Below are 20,496 nucleotides of genomic sequence, written 5' to 3' on the forward strand. Positions count from 1 at the left end.
TTACAACTGATCCACTCATCATAAAGCCGATTTAAAATAAGAAAAGAGAATAAACAGAGAAAAATAATGTTTCTTATCTTTCTGATAACAATCATAGACCTGCGATAACACCAGCTAACTGTTTTGTTTTTTTTACCTTATCTTTATTTATTTATTATTTTATTTAAAAGGGACCATGTACAGTTTAAAACATAAATGTCACCATTTGATGCACCGTATACCAGATTATAGCTTTAAGATAATTCACATCTGAAGTCCCTTGGCAGGTCAAAACAAAGAAACATACTACAGTCATACAAGAAAGAACATACAAAACGCACAATACACAGCTACACACAATAGCACATCACAAAGAATGCTTGTGAAGTAAAAGCAGGTCATGAAGACCAGTTCTGTAGAACAGATCTGTCAACTCTCCTGAATTTGCTCCACTTTATTTGTATATTGATGTTGTTTACAGCTGAAATGATTAATTATCAACTATTCTGACAGTCAATAGCACAAATATCAAACACTCATTGTGGTGTTCTTTTGCTTTTCTTTGTCTTATGGTAAATATATTAAATATGTTTTAGCTAGTTTGACAAAACAATTTAAACATTTTTAGACGTTTTCTTGGGCTTTAGGAAGTAAAGATATTTTTCACCAGTTTAATAGTGAAAATAATTGTAACTTTCAGTTCTAACATATTATTGTTTTTGCTTTAAAGTGACGTTATTTGAAACACAAAGAGGTAAAGCAGAACTAACTTGCTTCATACCTTTTTTATTATTATCTATTTATTTATTTTTATTGTTTTTTTATTATTTATTTTTATTTTATGTTGGTTTTGTTTCATTTCTGTTGTCCTTTTATGTTTGTCACAGCTCTTTGTTTCTGTTTTCACTATGCTTCTTTTGTATGTAAATGTTTTTAATGTTTTTAATGTTACTATGGATACTGTCATTTTGAAATAATAAAAAAAAAGAACTTGCTTCATACTGACGCCATGTTACACACGCAGCCTGAATTACTACTAACTTTACTATTAAAGTATTAAATCCACATTTATAATGGTTTGTTTCGACGTACTGGACCTGTGGAATAAATGTACATTACAAACATATAAACGGTCTGGGTATCATCGGATAATCCGTTTTTCCTTTGGAATTCAGAAAGGAAAAAACGTTTTTTTATTTTTTCGTTTTAAACCAAAAACGAGAAAACGGCCGTTTTCTCGTTTTTCGTTTCTGAATCAAAAAATGAAAAACGAACCCAAACCGGGCCGTTTGTTTGTTTTTGCGAATTCCTTTTCTCATTATTCATTTTGAATTGAAGAACGGAAGTCACGTGGGTTTTTCGTTTTTTCGTTTTAAACCACAAACAAAAAACGGAATCACGTGGCGCTCTGTTTGTTTTTTGTTTCCAAACGAAAAACGAAAAAAACAAATTAAAAAAACAATCCGATTTAGTTTCTTCAAGTTTCTTTCTGTCATTTTCTCTTCTGAATCGAAGTGCGGAGAACGGCAGTCACGTGACCAGGAAGTGAAGGCAAACATGTCAAAATAAAAGCCAAGAAGATAGTTTGGTCATTCTATAAAAGTGTGACATTATTTAAGCACATGATCGAGGTAACAGTAGAAGATAAATAGGCTAAATAAATACATACTGTACCTAAAAAAGCCTAATTAATTATATATCCTAGACACCTACACTGTGCCAAAATCATGGAAATTCACAATAATTAGGCCTGTGCTAAAAAAGCCAGGCGCAAGTAAGCCAAATGATCTTCGGCCCATCGCAATAACCTCCATATTGTGTAAAACCATGGAATGAGTTCTTGCCAGCCACCTGACCAGCACAGTGGCTACTAAGCTAGATCTGCTCCAGTTCGCTTAAATAAGAGCGACAGAGTCCCAGACGACGCTGACTCTGCTTAACACCGTCCACAAAACACCTTATGCATCCTAAAGGTTATGCCAGAGCTTTATTTGTGGATTTTAGCTCAGCTTTTAACTCAATGAAGACGCATATTCTCCTGAAAAGGCTCCTTGATCTCAACATCAACACAGGGTTAGTTGTGTGGATCAGAGGGTCTGTGTCAGGGAGAACATGTCAGACAGGCTGCCCACAAGGCTGTGTTCTTTCCTCTGTGCTATTCTCTCTTTTTACTAATGAATTTATGATCAATGAGAAACATTTTAGACTGTTCAAGTATGTGGATGACATGGCCTTAGTTGGCCTTTTACAGGAAACAGGCCCACTAGGTGAAGCTGCCTATCTGACCCACACTACAGCCCTTCAGACACGGTGTCACACTAGCCAGCTAGAAATCAATGTGGCCGAGACGAAAGAATTAATCATGTGCTGCACAAAACAACATCTGATCACAGAGCCAGTTTCACTTGATGGCCAACATGTTGAAACTGTGGAACACTTTAAATACCTCGGTACAGACTTGGACACCCAGGTGAGCTTCTCTGAAAATACAGAGTATATCTTCAAGAGATGCTCACAGTGACCTTTATCTTCTAAGGAAACTCAGTGGCCTCGGTGTCAGCCAGCAGATTTTAGAATTAGTGTACAAAACTATTGTTGAGAGGATTTTAACCTTTAACCTTCCTGCCTGGTACGGTCACCTACACTGTAGATAGAAGAATAAACTGTCTAGGATTGTGTCAATGGTAGGCAAAATAGGTGGTAAACCCCAAAAGCCCTTGACTCAACTTTTTACAGAAAGGACGAGGAAGAAGGCGAGGAGTATCCTGGCAGAGAGCTCCCATCCTCTCTGCAGCCAGTCGGGAGGAGCTATAGAGCCCCTCTGGCAACTAAACATGTGTTTAAAAAGTCTTTCATCCCAAATGCCATCAATACTCTAAACTCAACACAGTGACTGAGCAGATCTGAGCCACAGACACTGACATGAACTGTTTTAATGTGTAACATAACCTGTCTCTGTTTTTTACTAACTGCTGTCTGTTGTTTTCTGTGTTTTGTGAGCCGAAGAGAAAAATCCACCCTGGTGGACAATAAAGTTTGATTGTATTGATCAGTTCATATTGAGGGGCCGTCAGCTTTACAATTTAGTTTGGAGGGAGATTCGGTACCAGTGAAGTCAGTGCATTTTATGAGTGGGCCTTCTGTGACGTTACCCACCGTAGGGGTCAGAGGTCACCACTCCTCAATCCCCAAGGATTTTCTTTTCAGTCAAATTTTCAATTTTGACGCATTTATAGATGAAAAGTCAAGTCAATAATCCTGGTCAATGATAGATAAGTATGGTTGATCAGCATGTTTGCCAACCTTCAGACATCATAGTCTAATATGAGGATTAATCAGCCTGAGTTCACTAAAAAACTGAAATCACTAACTTTCTGTATTCTGTTTGGTAGTTTATGATGCTTTTCAATCATTTCTAGTCTGTTTGTTAGTATATGTAATTTAGTTAATTTGTTCGACATCATGATAAGGCTGATTTTTCAACCAGTGGTTATGACATTAATGCCAGCTAGACAGAATAAAGCTCTGTCTGTCATGACAGTAGAACTGTACTGAAGGCCTTTCCTTTACTCGGGTGACTCTTTACAGCCGTCTGAAGACAGCAGGTATCTGTTAAATCTACAGTATCTAGAGTGATGGAGTGGCCTTCAGTCCAGTACAGTATTGTCATGACAGACAGAGCTTTATTCTGTCTAGCTGGCATTAATGTCATAATCGCTGGTTGAAAAATCAGCATTATCATGATATAGAACTACTCGGCTACAGTCTTCCTAATGGAGTGCAGGGGATCAGGTGGAAGTGTCAGGTGTGTTGAAAGGATTAGCCACATAGTGCTTCTCACCTGCCGACATAAAGAAACAGCCCATAGTAAGAGTGTGAGAGAGAAAATTGTCAATTATGTGAGAGTTCTGTATAACATCTGTAGAAACCCTCCCTGTTGTATAACATCTGTAGAGACCCTCCCTGTAATTTATCACACACTTTCTGGATAAAAGACATTCATGTGTTAATGAAAAGAACAAAACAAAAAAATATCTATGTATGTACTTATTTGTGTATTTATTTAGCCTATTTATCTTCTACTGTTACTTCGATCATGTGCTTAAATAATGTCACACTTTTATAGAATGACCAAACTATCTTCTTGGCTTTTATTTTGACACGTTTGCCTTCACTTCCTGGTCACGTGTTTGCCGTTCTCCGCTCTTCGATTCAGAAGAGAAAATGACAGAAAGAAACTTGAAGAAACTAAATCGGATCGTTTTTTTAATTTGTTTTTTTCGTTTTTCGTTTGGAAACAAAAAACAAACAGGCCACCACGTGATTCCATTTTTCGTTTGTGGTTTAAAACGAAAAAACGAAAAACCCACGTGACTTCCGTTCTTTAATTCAAAACGAATAATGAGAAAAGGAATTCGCAAAAACAAACAAACGGCCTGGTTTGGGTTCGTTTTTCATTTTTTGATTCAGAAACGAAAAAATAAAAAAACGTTTTTTCCTTTCTGAATTCAAAAGGAATAACGGATTATCCGATGATACCCAGACCATAAACAACCACCGCCCATTTTAACACATTCAGCTAAAATAACAGCCAGAAACGACGAATTTCAAAGAAGTCACAACATCGTGTTTTTTTTACTTTCGTTTTCAACCTGAAGTCAGAAAAGTCTCAACTTACCCCCGTTCACCGTCAGTCCTGTCCCCAAAAGGACAAAGACTGCGATCAAATTCATCTTCACCTCAAACCAGTCATGTCTCATCGATAAAAGTCGACTTTTATCGGACAGTAGGACCGGGTTTTGTCTCCGGGTTTTGTCTCCGGGTTTTGTCTCCGTGTTCAGCGCGTCAGTCCGTGTATCTGCTCTACACGGTGCGTTCAGGGGAGGCTCGTAAATCGCAATCCAGTTACATCCAACTTTCTCAACACTTTCAACGACTTCAACTCGTGCTGCTATTCCAAATGGATTAATTTAAGTGTAACAATAAGCATTTTTGTCAAACTTTTAGTACTGTATTTATATTAACCATATATATGCATTGACTGGATAACCCAATCAATAAAGTATATCTATTTATTTATCTATCTATCTATTTATCTCAAACAAAGCAAAGGGAGTACATTTATGAAAAGCTATTTAAGTTATGGTGACAATAACATAACACAACCTTTACTTATTTTGGATGGACTTGAACTAACAGATATTAAGTGTAACTAAGCATTTTTGTCAAACTCTTAGTACTGTATTTATATTAATTATATTGTGTATTCTATATATATATATATATATATATAGTGTTGGTATGTACATTTTATTTACTGTTCCTGTGCATTGACTGGATAACCTGCTGCAGTAACACAATAATTTACCAATTTGGTATCAATAAAGTACATCTATCTATCTATTTATCTATCTATCTATTTATCTCAAACAAAGCAAAGGGAGTACATTTAAAAAGTTGACATAAAATATATAAACACAAAATTTATACAAAATAAATAAATTTTCTGTACTACAGAAAATATGTGATTACACAACAGTTGACTAAACAATTAATCAACTAATCATTTGAGCTCTATGCTTTATATTTCTTTTCTTTTTTTTAAATCAGCTTTTTCATTCTTTTCGTATTTTTTATTGTATTGTAAATAAAATAAGAAAATTAATGTTATATAATATATAGCCTTATATTTTTTTCATACATTTTCAGTGCAAAGGAAAGGTGTCTGAAAAAAGCACATATAACACATATTACCAACCATGATATCGTTTTAATATTGGCCTAATCTGTTATATGTATGGATTAAGATTACATATGTAATATAATAATATGATAATATACTGTTATAACCAGTATGATTGATAAATTAGGATCCATTGTTACAGATTAAACTACCAAAAGTTTGCACGTGAAGTATTTTCATACTGTTGCTACTTTAACTTGAGTAAATTATTTGATTACTTCTTCCACAACTGATCATTAAGAAACAACATGAAGCTAGAGACATGAAGAAACTAGCAGTGCTGCTCTGCGAGAATCATCCAATCAGATAATTCTGAACGGGTTGACTCATTTGTTACTGGGCAGACTACATCACAGCAGGTTGTCAGACAGCTCACTGTCATGTTAAGAAGGGAACCACAAGTTGGGCTGCTACTCTCACAAGATGACTCAAGTTGGTTGTTGATCTCGATTAGGAAATAGGTAGTCGGGCAGCAAGTCTCGCGAGAGTGTTGGCAAGTTTTTGCAGATCTCAGATCAGATTTATTTATTTATTTCTTCAGAGCGTAAAAGTACTAATAATACTGAAGTAAATGTATTTATTTAAATTCCACCATTGTTAATAGTCTGTTTATTGTCAATACTGTATATACTGCTCCTATTTTTATGCTTCCTTCTATTTAAATGGTTCATATTTTGTTACACTTTGTTTAGCTCTGTTTTTTACTGTGTTAGCTGATGCATCTTGTTTTTTGCACTATCCCCTTTGCTGCTGCACACTGCAAATGTCCCCACTGCGGGACTAATAAAGGAATATCTTATCTTAGTCTGATGACACTGAACAGTGAATGAACAACTCTTTATTCATTGGCAACAAATTAACACACAACTCATACTTCCATCATAGCCTATCTATCTATGTATATATCTATATCTATGTACATATATTATTATTATTACACTATTAGACTTTGGATTTGACAGAAATACTTTTACATTTACATTTGTGTTTTATTCTTTTTGATGGAAATAAAAATCTGTTTATTTTCCTCCTCCTGTTCTGTTGAATATTTCCTCAAACTTAAGTGCAACCTGCCTTAAAGGTCCCATATTATGCTCATTTTCAGGTTCCTACTTGTATTTTGTGTTTCTACTAGAACATGTTTCACTTCAGCAGTGGTGGAAGACCACTGCTGAAGGCCAAAATAGGCCTACTCAGATCTTAAATAAAAATAGCAGTACCACAGCGTAAAAATACTCTGTTAGAAGTAAAAGTCCTGCATTCAAAATTAAATTAAAAAGTAAAAGTACAAAAGTATTAGCATTAAAAAGCATTTATTATTGTAATATTACGACTTTCTTTCTTGAAATATTATGAACTTTTTTCATTAAATTATTATGACTTTATTTCCATTAAATTATAACTTTATCGTAATATTTCGACTTTCTTTCTTGAAATATTTAGAGTTTATTTCCATTAAATTAGGACTTTATTATAGTAATATTATTACTTTTTAAAAAATATTATTAATTTGTTTTCAGTAAATTAGGACTTTATTATCATAATATTACGACTTTTTTTCTTGAAATATTATGACTTTATTGTTACGACTTTATTATCTTAATATTATTAGAATACTTAAAGTACCAAAAGTAAAAGTACTCGTTCAGAATTGCCCATTTTAGATTAATATATATTATATTATTGGATTAAAATTATTAATGCATTAATGTGTTGCAGCTGGTAAAGGTTGTGCTCATTTTAATCACTTTATAGTCTGCTGGGTAGTTTAATCTATATTAATCATAATTGTGTGTGTGTGTGTGTGTGTGTGTGTGATGTGGATAATGGGTGTGTGTTTGGATTTAATGAGGCCAGATGGTCATAATATATGACATATATCTGCTCTTAAACACATATACTGTACACATGCACACATATCTACACAGAACAGATATTTTATAGTAGTAGCAATACTACAGTGTAAAAATACTCCGTTACAAGTAAAATGGTGCATTTAAAATCCTAGTTCTCTCTTGATGTACAGAAGTATTATCAAAAGTAGATAACAAAATATATTTATAAGTAATCTTAAAGCTAGTTAGCCAGGGGGCTAAAGCTAAGTTAAAGTGAAAGCATGCAGCTACTTTATCAACTGTCTGACTCAGCTAAATATATTTAAAAGTGAGTAAGTAAAGCTTTATTTATATAGAACCTACTTAGTTTTATATATTCTCAATCAAATTTAGTTGTAGATGTCGTTCAACTCCGCGGGTACGTTTATAATCCCTTTATAGTGTTTGGAAAGTTAAAAAGAGTGAGTTAATATGATGTAAAATATTGTGTTTCTGGTTTTATTTAATAAAACCTAATGAAAAGTAATTCTAATGTTAAACCTAGCTAGCTAGGGCTAGGCAGCTACACTGTTTTTTTTAATCTTTTGCTGTTATTTAGATGAATTACATTCAGTGTAGGAAGATACTCTTTTAATACCACAGTGAAAAAAAATACTGTGTTACAAGTAAACGTATTGCATTCAAAATCCTACTTCTATCCTAACGTACGCATCAGTAAAATGTACTTTAAAGTATCCAAAATAATAATACAGCATTCAAAATGTTACAAAATAAAAGTACACAAATATTAGCATCATGATATGTACTTAAAGTAACGTTAACGTTGCCAAAATTAAAAAGTACTCGTGTAGAATGGTCCATTTCAGAATAATGTATAATACAGTATATTATTTGTCTATAATACGCAATGTATGAAGCATTGCTTTAATATTGCATCTGGTAAATTAGATATAGTTTACAGTGCTGTATAATAATACAGCATAATTTATTTGTATTTTATATTAAAGCTTGAGTAGGCAGGTTGGAGGAAATGATTAAAAATATGTTTATTTTTAATTTTGTACATTATTTTATTGTTAAACATTGTTTTACTGCACAGAATATATCTTCTGTTGGTTCAATCACTGCTCTTTGTTATTGATTTCAGTTATATTAACACTGTGTGCCTCATTTGAACGGGTTTCAAGTCAATTTGCTTTGTGAATAAATATAAATTTGTTTTATTCTGTAACTGAAGTCTCACTCTGGATGCAAGCAACGATTTTAATCTCATTTTGTTTCTTTGTGTGATGTTAAACAGGAGGGAAAAGTCCCCAGTTAAGCCGAGGGATCGAGGGAAAAGTCGAGTTCTTGCCGTTGTCTTTTCATGCTGGAGAGCAGATCCCAGAAGTCCTTTTAAACACCCTTTGTTGTTTTTTTAATTGGTCCCCAGAGTGCAGCCCCTCCACCCCCAACCCCACCCATCTGCTCACCGGGCGGCCAATCAGATCAGTCTTCACCTCCTCGCTTGTTTACAGGTGTGTGCCGGGACGTCACCTGGGACAGGTGCTGCTGATTCCTGGTGTCAGTTCAGATGCTGTGACCTGTGATTGGTGGAGGATGAGGTGGAAGCAGATCTCAGGTCAGCTTCTCTCGGGGAAAGAGTGGAAACTGATCCCGAAACCACAAGACAGGAGGCTGCAGAGACGCCTGGAGGAGTGAAATCTGCCAAAGGTCAAGACAATACAGGAGACATTCAGGTAAGTTGTTCAGGTGAAGCGTTCACACGGAGCACCAACCAGGAGACTCTCAGCAGGAGACAAGGTAAGATCTTATTCATCTCCTCCTCAGTCTACCTGAATACAAAAGGTGACTCTTTATTGACTTTAAAAATGGGAAAATTTCCATCTTCAAATGTCTTATTTTGTTTGACCGACAGTCCAAAACCCGACAATAAACAGTTTATAATAATAAAACATTTTCAATAGAACAAATTAACATTATAGAAGCTGATACCAGAAAATGTTGACATTTCTTCTTCAAAAAAGACTCAAACCGATTAATCGATTATCAAAATTATTGCTGTATCTGTTTGTTGACAAATCGTTGCAGCTGTAATATAATTTGCTTTACATTTTACATTTTTATGTACTGAACAATTGAACAGTATACACACTGCATTTTAATACTTATATTACACATTTATAATTTGTTATCTTTGAATTTGTATCCTTTATATTCTTACTTTTACTCTTATTCTTAATTATTATTCTTTATTACACACTAGCCTTTTTAGTACAGGATCAAAACCTTTGAATCTTTATTTCACTATTCAAGTCCTCTTTGGTTTTATTTTATTTTTGACAGTGGCTAAAAAATGTTAAATTCATCTTGTTCCATCTTAACACATTTTTACCAACATGTTAAAAACAGACTTGAAAATACTTTGTAAATAAAAATATAGTTTTCAAAATTAATAATAAAAAAGGGATAAGAAATAATACTTTCATCATTGTTGAAAATTAATGAATAATATAGAAAGTCATTGATTTATTTCAGAGTTAAAGTTTCTCACAGGAAACAGACACTAACTAATGGTTTTCTTTTTAAACACTCTTTTTTAATAACACGTAAAAACACTACACAACCCCTATGTAATGAACTGTACTTGTACCTCCTGTTTTTGTTTTACATATTAGTTTCTCTGTCAAAACTAAAAATCTATTAAAATAAATAAGTTAAAAAAAAATACTTTCTCACACATTTTTAGAAAAACTAATCATAATAAGAACTGAATAAAACTGAATAAATAAATGAATAAATAAATGCATGATTAAATACGTAAATAAATAAATGCATAAATAAATATATAAGTAAATACATAAATAAATAAAAGAATAAATAAATGCATGAATAAATATGGAAATATATAAAAGAATAAATAAATACTGAAATAAATAAATAAATGTATACATAAATGTATATATACATACAGAAATAAATGCATGAATAAATACTAAATAAATGAATGCCTAAATAAATTAAATAATAAATAAATGCATAAATAAACATATAAATAAATACATAAAGAAATAAATGCATAAATAAATATAAAAATGAATAGGGAAATATATATATATGATTAAATAAATGCATAAATAAATAAATATATAAATAAATACAGAAATAAATACGGAAATATATAAAAGAATAAATAACTGCTGAAATAAATGCATTAAAGTGGCAGTAGTCAGTATATTTTTGGCATCATTGGGCAAAAATTCCATAATAACCTTTCAGCATATTGTAATTCAAGTGTTCTGAGAGATAACTAGACTTCTGCTCCTCCTCATGGCTCTGTTTTCAGGCTTTAGAACATCTAGTCCCTGACGGGAGACTTTGACCAATCACAGGTCATTTCATTGAGAGAGCGTTCCTATTGGCCGTGCTCCAGTCATGTGATCAGAACTTTCACCAGATTTCACAATGGCGGCAGCGTCACAAACTTTCTCATTTTACAGCTAAACCTTGCACTACGAGATGATTCTGAAAACATTTGAGGAGAGAAATAGACATTAACGTAACAGAATATTGATTCATATTTAGGAGCACCGGAGGACACAGAGGAACATGATTTTTTTCAGGTTACCTGTTTCATGCACTACTGTCACGATATAGCGACCGTTTTATAAAAATTACTTTTTTTAATCATATTTGCTCCAATCTCGCCTACTGCTGCTTTAAGAGAATACATAAATATATGCATAAATACATGCATTGCTGTATGTAACTACAGATGACAAAAAGAACATAATTAATAACATTTCACAGAAAGAGAAGAGCTGTGTGTCGCGTGTGTTGTGATACAGTTTGAGTCTGGATGTTTTTGTTGTTTATTAATAGAGATATTAAACGAGTCTGTTTTTAGTTCTCTAATGAGGGCTGTGATTATCAAGTGGACTGATTATTACCACCTCTACCTTCTCAGGACAATCATGATGTCGCCAGACGACCGAGCCCTGGAGGACCTGTTGTACGGCAGTGACCTTGGTGACGAGGCGGACGGGGAGGAGCTGAGCGGAGGCCCGGTGGGGACGGAGGAAAGTACTGCTGCTGACAATGTGAGCATGAAAAACAGTACTGATAGAGCAGTGATGTTTCTGGATTAATATTACTGCTGCATTAATATCTATACTGCATTAAGTAAAGTACAAGTATAAGTCGAATTTATACAGTATAGTACTTGAGTAAATGTACTTAGTTACATTCCACCGCTGGAGTATGAAGACAATAAGAGATTATTAAAGCTGCAATCATTTTGAACAATGATGCAACATTTTTCAGACCGTTCAAATTCGATTTTTTGGTGTCTGAAAATGAATCTCACATGGATGCCAAAGTTGAAGTATCAGTTTGATCACATCACGTTATTTATTTAAACTAGGGCTGTCAAAGTTAACGTGATAATAACGCGTTCATCGGTACCATCAGTACCAACCATGTCACACTATAACTATCCAAACTTACGCTAAATTTTGGCAAAGAAAAACTGTCATGGCCATTTTCAAAGGGGTCCCTTGACCTCTGACCTCCAGATATGTGAATGTAAATGGGTTCTATGGGTACCCACGAGTCTCCCCTTTACAGACATGCCCACTTTATGATAATCACATGCAGTTTGGGGGCAAGTTATAGTCCAGTCAGCACACTGACACACTGACAGCTGTTGTTGCCTGTTAGGCTGCAGTTTACCATGTTATGATTTGTGAATATTGTTTTATAATAAATGCAGTACCTGTGAGGGTTTCTGGACAATATCTGTCATTGTTTTGTGTTTTTAATTGATTTCTAATAATAAATATATGCATACATTTGCATAAAGCAGCACATTTGTCCACTCTAATGTTAATAATACTTGACAAATCTCCCTTTAAGGTACATTTTGAACAGATAAAAAAATTAGTGATTAATTTGTGATTAATTTGTGATTAATTTGTGATTCATTTGCGATTAACTACGGACAATCATGCGATTAATCGTGATTAAATAATTTAATATAAAATAAATCTGTCCCAGACTCCGACAGCCGTGTCCATCCAGGAGCCAATGACGTGTGCCGGCTGCAGCGAGCAGGTGTGCGACCGCTTCTTCCTGTTGGCTGCGGGCAGCGTGTGGCACGGCGTCTGCCTCCGCTGCAGCCAGTGTCATTGCGAGCTGCAGACACACCCCTCGCTTTACTGGAGGGACGGAAACATCTACTGCCAACAAGACTACTGCAGGTCAGAGAAATGAAGGAGTTTGTTTCCCAAACAGGTCCTTTAACAGACAAACACTTTGTGCTCTTCAGGTTCAGTTCAGTTGAACCTTCGTAGCGTCTGTTAATATCTCCTGACACCTCTTTTGACTTCTCCTTCTGCTCAGGATGTTTGGAGGCGGTCAGTGCGCTCGCTGCTTCCAGCCAATCCCAGCCTCCGCTTTGGTCATGAGGTCTGGCGAGCTGACCTTCCATCCTCACTGCTTCTCCTGCCAGGTAGTTTAAATAGATTGGATTGGTTGACATTACAATCCTTTAAACTTTCTGAATTATGATAAAATATGAGCAATTTATGACTTACTGTTGACCTCGTTTATATTTTTGGCATATATATATGGTATATTTTGGATTGTCTGTTTATTAGTATTTGCACTCTTTCCTACTTTGTTATTAATATCCCTCGGGGTTAAATAAAGTTCCATCTTTATCTTATATTAAATGCAGGTATTTTTATATTGATGAACATGTTTTGCAGGAGTGTGATGTGACGTTAATACCAGGGAACCTGTACTGCATGCAGGGCCAGAACCTCTACTGTCAGTCCCATTACCATGACGATGGCGGGAATGTCCCGCTGTCACACGACCTCCAGCCCAAACCCAATCTGAAAGAAGGTGAGAGCTGCGTGGGTTTGATTCCTTTGCATTTCTAGTAAAATACACCATTCCCTCCTCTCCTCTACCTCCTCTTCCTCCTCCTCCTCCTCCTCCTCCTCCTCCTCCTCTGCTGAAGTGACGAAGTCAAAAGTTAAAACATTTTAACTGTATATAAACATACATAATACATGTACATAATTAAATGCATAAATAAATGTATAAATAAATACAGAGAGAGAGAAATGCTTAAATAAATACAAAAATAAATAAATGCATGAATAAAAGCATAAATAAATGAATAAATAAAAAAATAAATACAAAATAAATGAATACATAAATAAATGCTGAAATAAATACAGAATAATTAAATGCATAAATAAAAAAAAGCATAAAGAAATGTATAAATAAATGCTGAAATAAATACAAAAATAAATAAATGCATGAATAAAAGCATAAATAAATGAAAATATATAAATAAATAAATTCTGAAATACAAAATACATGAATACATAAATAAATAAATGCTGGAATAAATACAGAATAAATAAATACTGAAATAAATAAAGCATAAAGAAATGCATATATAAATACGAAAATAAATGTATAAATAAATGCTGAAATATATATAAAATAAATGAATACAGAAATGAATCAATGTATAAATATATACTGAAATAAATGCTGAAATAAATACAAAATAAATAAATGTATAAGTAAATACAGAAATAAATACAAAATAAATGAATGCATACTTAAATGCTTTAAAGAATAAATAAATAAACAATAAATGTATTGTTTATTTTTGGCTGTTAGAGGGTGAAAAAACTCTACAACATGCTGAAAACACACACGTCTGACATCTTATCACCTTATAAATTTGTTTTGGCTAACATGTTAGCAAACAGCTAACTGTGTCGGTCTGCTGCTGGAAACACTGAGACTGAAATGTGCTGCAAAACCAAAACTAGGAGCTTAAAGAGGCTAAAAAGCATTACGTTTTTTTCAGATTTTAATCTAACAAAACACTCCCGTATGTGTGTGTGTGTGTGTGTGTGTGTGTGTGAGAAACAGCTCAAAATCAGGTGTCCGGTGAAGGGGAGGAGTCCGTCAGCAGTCCTGAGCCACGATTGGACGACAGGGTGTCGGGTGGGCGGACCCGCAGGCGGACCAAGCGGATCAGGACGTGTTTCCGCAGCGAGCAGCTCAGAGCGCTGGAGTCGTACTTCGCCCAGAAGCACAACCCTGACGGTAAAGACTGGAACTGCCTCGCACACAAGACCGGCCTGCCCAAGAGAGTCCTGCAGGTACCAAACACGTAAAGTCAAAGTATTAAGACGTGTGTTTTTTTTATTGTTTCGGCTCTGAAGATTATGTAAACAAATATTGATATTAAATAGTGATGTACTGGATCAGATATAAAACTGATGCGTTCACACTGGTGTTCTCTCTTCATATTCTGAAACAATCCAGTCTAGTGTACGGACATTCTAGGTCAGGGGTTCTCAACCTTTTGTAACTAGAGGCCCACGTCTGATTGGTAAAATTATTCCGAGGACCACTTTCCCAAATAAATGCCAAACTATTCAGGGTCATATTTCCTCATGACATGCTTTGGAGCTTTTACTGGTGCAGGGTTGTCTCCAACATCACTTTGCGTTTCAAAACATGCTCTATGTTGTGTCACTGCATCCCAGACATATACAGTATGTCTGTAAAAGGGAAATTCGTGGTTACCCATAGAACCCATTTACATTTACATATCTTGAGGTCAGAGGTCAAGGGAAACCTTTGAAAATGACCATGACAGTTTTTCCTCGCCAAAATTTAGTGTAACTTTGAAGTGCTATTTAGCCTCCTTCCCGAAAAGCTAGTATGACATGGTTGGTACCGATGGATTCCTTAGGTGTTTTAGTTTCATATCATTCCAGTATCCTTCCTCTAGCTTTAAAACCCGCCTGCTACAACCACTGAAAAACAGAACAGCGGCCGTTGGATTTTGAAGAGGTTAATTTAACAGTTTGTCAGTACCTCCGCGGCCCACTAGGTGGTGCTCTGGGACCCACTATTGGGCCGCGGCCAAGTGGTTGAGAATACCTGTTCTAGAGATTACAAGGTAGGAATACAATAAGATCAAACTTTATTTATCCTGAGGGACGTTGTTGTGCAGCAGTTCCAGTACAAAGTGGGAAAGCGTGCAAATAGAACAAAATATAAAGATTATCAGTAAGGTGCAAAACCAAATGTACATAATGCCCTAACTGTAAACAGGTTAAAGGTGCAATTCTAAATATATATTCAAAAACTAAAATAATTAAAGTAAAAACTCACTCTCTCTCAGGTGTGGTTTCAAAACGCTCGGGCCAAACTGAGACGCTCCCTCACCGCAGACGACTCTCAGGTCAACTCGCCCTCCACTCCCCAGAGAGGCGTAACCATGGCGACCGGCTCTCCTCCGCCGCCATCCTGCTCCCCGCCCGACCAATCACAGCCCTTCTCCTCCACCAGCACCATCGACCAGCTGCAGCTCTCCCTGCTCACCGCCCCGCTCAGCGAGCCGCCGGGGAGTCCGGCCGTCAGCCACTCGCATCAGCTGCAAAACCCCGCCTTCTTCCTGGACTACGACTCCCAGAGTGCACCTGGATGCGTCTCCTCTCTGGAGGCCTACGAGGACTTTGGGGAGGCAGGAGGAGGAGGAGGAGGAGCAGAGGGAGAAGCTGATCCGGATGATTCTTTTAGACCACATTACTGCTAGTCCAGGGTCCCTAAACGACCTCCACACTATGAGTAACTCCCAGAAACAGATTTTCAAAATAAGAGAGTAGTGAAAGTTATAATTCTTGAGATTTTAGTTAAACGCTTTTAATGTGAAACAACAGGAAAACAGAAAGACATGTTTTTTGTCACTTAATCCAGCTCTGATAACAGAGATATATCAATCAATCAAATTACAAACAGTAACGTTGGATTATTTGCTGCATCGTTTCCTGTGTGAGAAGACAACGTGGCGGACTCCGCCACTAAGAATGAAAACTACTGTATAGAGAGGTAGTTACATAACATAAATCCTTTAATAGCTAATGCCAGTAGTGGAATTTAACTAAGTGCATTTACTCAATTGCTGTTCTTTGGTACAAATTTGTCTTGTACTTGTACTTTACTTGAGTACTTCTACTTAAAGGGAAATATTTTACTTTCTACTGCACTGTGTTTATTTGACACTTAAAGTTACTAATTACTTTTTAAATAAAACATTATATATTATGATGACCCAGTAGTATACAAAGTATTCAAGATTTGCTCTACATTGATGAACTACAACTTAAAAATACTTTTATTTGTCAGTGAAAAAAATATAATTTTCTATATATAATAATATGACACTTTGAAAGGAGTCAATCTGCATAATGATTGTTTCAACACTTTTAGGAGTACACAAGTCAAATGTTTGGACCACTTCACTAAAACTATATAGCTGTCTGACCGCCGTGTGAAGCTGGTCCATGAACTGAATATTTCAAACTGGTTTTGTAGATTTATATATTTTTTTTCCACCATCAACAACAAACCCGTGTTGAACCAGTCGTGCATCGTGTCTTCGTCTCTGCTTCCTGTTTGATAAAGCTCTCTGTTTGTGTTCACTGAATAAACCATCAACGGTTTTCTCACTACTTTTTCTTCCAAGTTTCCTCTTTGTGCACATCAAGTTGAGGCTCATCCATGACACGTAGAGTTAAAACAATTAGCTGATTAATTGATTAGCTAGTTGATCAGCAAAAAATTGAATGGCAACTATTTTGATAATCAATCATATAAATCATTTTTTAAGCACTTCCAGCATCTCAGGAGTGAGAATTTTCTGCAATATTTTTGTTGATGGGCTTTAAGATATTGTGATGGATATTTTTCACAATTTTTATGACGTTTTATAGGTCAAACAATTCTGAGAGTAAAAGTTTTCTTGTAAACAGACAAAGTTTATATTCAGTTTTCTTCTTCTTCTTCTTGTTCTTGTTCTTCTTCTTCTTCTTCTTCTTCTTCTTCTTCTTCTTATTCTTATTCTTATTCTTGCTCTTCTTCTTCTTCTTCAGTTCCTCTAAAACTACAGTTTATGTGTATCAGTAATCACATTTCTCTGCTCTACAAACTTGTAAATGAGTTTGTGTGATCGTCTCACTGCTCGTTTTTCAACGTGTTCCCAGATCTCGGCTGTTAACTCGGTGAGTACGATGTTTCTATTACTGGTAGAAATGAAGAGCAAAACTACCAAAATAAGAGTAATAAGTAGAAATGACCAAACTAAGAGTAATAATGAGAAGTGACGGACAAAACTACCAAAATAAGATTAATAAGTAGAAATGATGGACAAAACTACCAAAATAAGAGTAATAAGAAGAAATGATGGACAAAACTACCAAAATAAGAGTAATAAATAGAAGTGACGGACAAAACTACCAAAATAAGATTAATAAATAGAAGTGACGGACAAAACTACCAAAATAAGATTAATAAATAGAAGTGACGGACAAAACTACCAAAATAAGAGTAATAAGTAAAAATGATGGACAAAACTACCAAAATGAGAGTAATAAGTAGAAATGACCAAACTAAGAGTAATAATGAGAAGTGACGGACAAAACTACCAAAATAAGAGTAGTAAATAGAAGTGACGGACAAAACTACCAAAATAAGATTAATAAATAGAAGTGACGGACAAAACTACCAAAATAAGATTAATAACAAGAAATGATGGACAAAATTACCAAAATAAGAGTAATAAGTAGAAATGATGGAGAAAACTACCAGAATAAGAGTAATGCACCAGAATTTTCCTTTAAAAGTAAAAATGAGTTTGTGGAATTAAGCCTCTAAACGTTATCAGTGATGGAGTGTATTTAAGTATGTTTACTCATGTACTGTACTTAAGTACAATTTTGAGGTACTCCTTTAAACATTTATTCAAGAGCTATATTTACTTTTCAAATTAATATTTAATAAACAAAACGTGATCAGTTTTAAAATATATATATATTAATTGTTACTAGGGCTGTCAAAGTTAACGCAATGATAACGCATTAATGCAAAATTGTTTTAATGCCACTAATTTCTTAGTAACACATTAACACATCTTAATATATTAATTTTTGACAAGGGTAACCTTTAGGAACCAGGCAAGATGTTAAAGCACACAATACACAACTCTTAAGAAGTGATACAAAGCCAATGTCCACAATTTAGGCTTTAAATGCAGCTTAGAAATGTATTGTATAATTAGGCAGGACAAAGCATACAGTTGAAATGTAATTCAAACAAATATATTAATCATAATAAATTGTATATAATTGATGATCGATTAAGAATATAATTTTGTAAGATGTTAAAAACCTGATTTAAATGATTGAATTAGTCCATTTTGTTTGGGGAAGAGAGGGAAATGGTCGATTGGCCTTTGCGATCCTTCTTTGACTGCCAAACTGAACCTGAACCTTGTGATCTTATCCAAAATCATTTTAATGATCCTCAGTCCATAATGGCAGCCATGTTTGGTTCTTGGTTTCCTCTAGCTTCTGTCCGACGTGGAATGGGACTTTAGGACTGGGAGAATGTTTTTCATCTCACTGTCTCCACCTCGGCTCTTCATGCTGGTCTTAATGTCGAGCTCAGGGTCTAGCAGGATGTCCTCCCACCTTACCCATCTTGCATTTGTAGCTTTGGTGCCTTCTATCCTCCCTTTCTTCAGGGAACGATGCACTTGACTCTGGGTGATGACTTTGATCCCCTGGCCTTGTGCGAGCTCCTTTAGGCGGTCCCAATATTTGTAGTATACAAAACTACCAAAATAAGAGTAATAAGTAGAAATGATGGACAAAATAAGATAAATAAGTAGAAATGATGGACAAAACTACCAAAATAAGATTAATAAGTAGAAATGATGGAAAAAATAAGATAAATAAGTAGAAATGATGGACAAAACTACCAAAATAAGAGTGTCCGATGTGGAATGGGACTTTAGGACTGGGAGTATGTTTTTCATCTCACTATCTCCACCTCGGCTCTTCTTGCTGGTCTTAAAACCACAAATCCTGTGTCGGGCCAATTTCGAGCTCAGGGTCTAGCAGGATGTCCTCCCACTTTCTCCACCTTGCATTTGTAGCTTTGGTGCCTTCTATCATCCCTTTCTTCAGGGAACGATACACTTGACTCTGGGTGATGACTCTGATCCCCTGGCTTTGTGCAAGCTCCTTTAGGCGGTCCCAATATTTGGCCAGGACTGCTAGTTCCTTCTCCTCGGGTGGATATTTGTTTTCCACGGAAGACAGCGTGCAGCTCAACAAAGTAACTATTCCCCCGTCTTCATTGCTGACTTTTACCACAGCGTCATCGTCCTCGCAGATTACCTCAGCCACCAGCTTGGTGGTACGGCTCCTTGGCTGCAGCCTAACAGCTCCCTTGATGGCTTCTTTCAACTTGTCCAAGTTGAGCTGGTCTGTCGCCCTCCAAGTCCAGTTTCTGTAGTCATACTGTTTGTTATTCAAACGGGCATATAGAGGCCTGGCATATTTCTGGTAATTAAAGACATGATCTCTCACGAAGTTACATTGCCCAAGGATTTTCTGCAGCTCTTTCTTCGAAGTTGGTGGGCTGATCTGGTTCAGCTTCTCTCGACAAGCCTCCAAAAGTCTCCGGTCTGCAGAGACCTGGAATCCCACGTAGTTCACTTGAAACTGTCCAAACTGACACTTCTTCAGGTTGAGCTTCAACCCTGCTGCACTAATCCTCTCTATTACCTTTCGTAGTTTGTTCAGGTGTTTCTCCTCTGTGTCGTCGGCTATGAACATATTGCCGGCATAGATGGTCACCTCCAAGTCACCCAGAATATCCATTACCGCTGACTGGAAGACTTTAGGCGAATTTTTGTACCCGAGTGGTAAACGTTGCCAAACGTAGGCTTTTCCCTTGTATTTGAAGGCGGTTTTCCATTGGGAATCTTCGGACAGCCCCAAGGAAAAGAATCCATTCGCCAGGTTAATACAAGATTTGTATTTCCCGACT

The 20,496-nt window shown here is 35.6% G+C and overlaps 2 protein-coding genes across 22 annotated transcripts in view; one reads left to right on the top strand and one right to left on the bottom strand.

The window, feature by feature from the left end:
- LOC119502946 (patr class I histocompatibility antigen, alpha chain G-like) overlaps positions 1-4,838 on the bottom strand; it is a 48,720-nt gene extending 43,882 nt beyond the window's left edge. For 11 of the 21 annotated variants that reach the window (XM_037794296.1, XM_037794295.1, XM_037794294.1 and 8 more), the window contains exon 1: positions 4,658-4,836. In XM_037794296.1, the coding sequence (XP_037650224.1) occupies positions 4,658-4,739 (82 nt within the window). In that variant the 5' untranslated portion in view covers positions 4,740-4,836. Of the gene's footprint in view, positions 1-4,657 lie in introns of all 21 variants that reach the window. The other 10 variants (XM_037794281.1, XM_037794284.1, XM_037794283.1 and 7 more) reach the window with 2 other exon arrangements.
- Positions 4,839-9,113: 4,275 nt separating this feature from the next.
- Positions 9,114-17,114, top strand: LOC119502951 (LIM/homeobox protein Awh-like). The gene is made up of 7 exons (XM_037794305.1): positions 9,114-9,360; positions 11,525-11,657; positions 12,613-12,815; positions 12,958-13,066; positions 13,326-13,464; positions 14,518-14,750; positions 15,785-17,114. The coding sequence occupies exons 2-7, from the start codon at positions 11,532-11,534 to the stop codon at positions 16,196-16,198; spliced, it is 1,224 nt and encodes a 407-aa protein (XP_037650233.1). The 5' UTR covers positions 9,114-9,360; positions 11,525-11,531; the 3' UTR covers positions 16,199-17,114.
- The last annotated feature ends 3,382 nt before the right edge of the window (positions 17,115-20,496 follow it).

The sequence above is a fragment of the Sebastes umbrosus genome, chromosome 15, assembly GCF_015220745.1.
Source record: "Sebastes umbrosus isolate fSebUmb1 chromosome 15, fSebUmb1.pri, whole genome shotgun sequence".
Lineage (NCBI taxonomy): Eukaryota > Metazoa > Chordata > Actinopteri > Perciformes > Sebastidae > Sebastes > Sebastes umbrosus.

Coding starts and splice junctions, on each gene's coding strand:
- LOC119502951 (XM_037794305.1), top strand. CDS start 11,532: ATGATGTCGCCAGACGACCGAGCCCTGGAGGACCTGTTGTACGGCAGT. Junction 12,816..12,957: donor TGCCAACAAGACTACTGCAG/GTCAGAGAAATG, acceptor CCTTCTGCTCAG/GATGTTTGGAGGCGGTCAGT. Junction 13,465..14,517: donor CAAACCCAATCTGAAAGAAG/GTGAGAGCTGCG, acceptor TGTGAGAAACAG/CTCAAAATCAGGTGTCCGGT.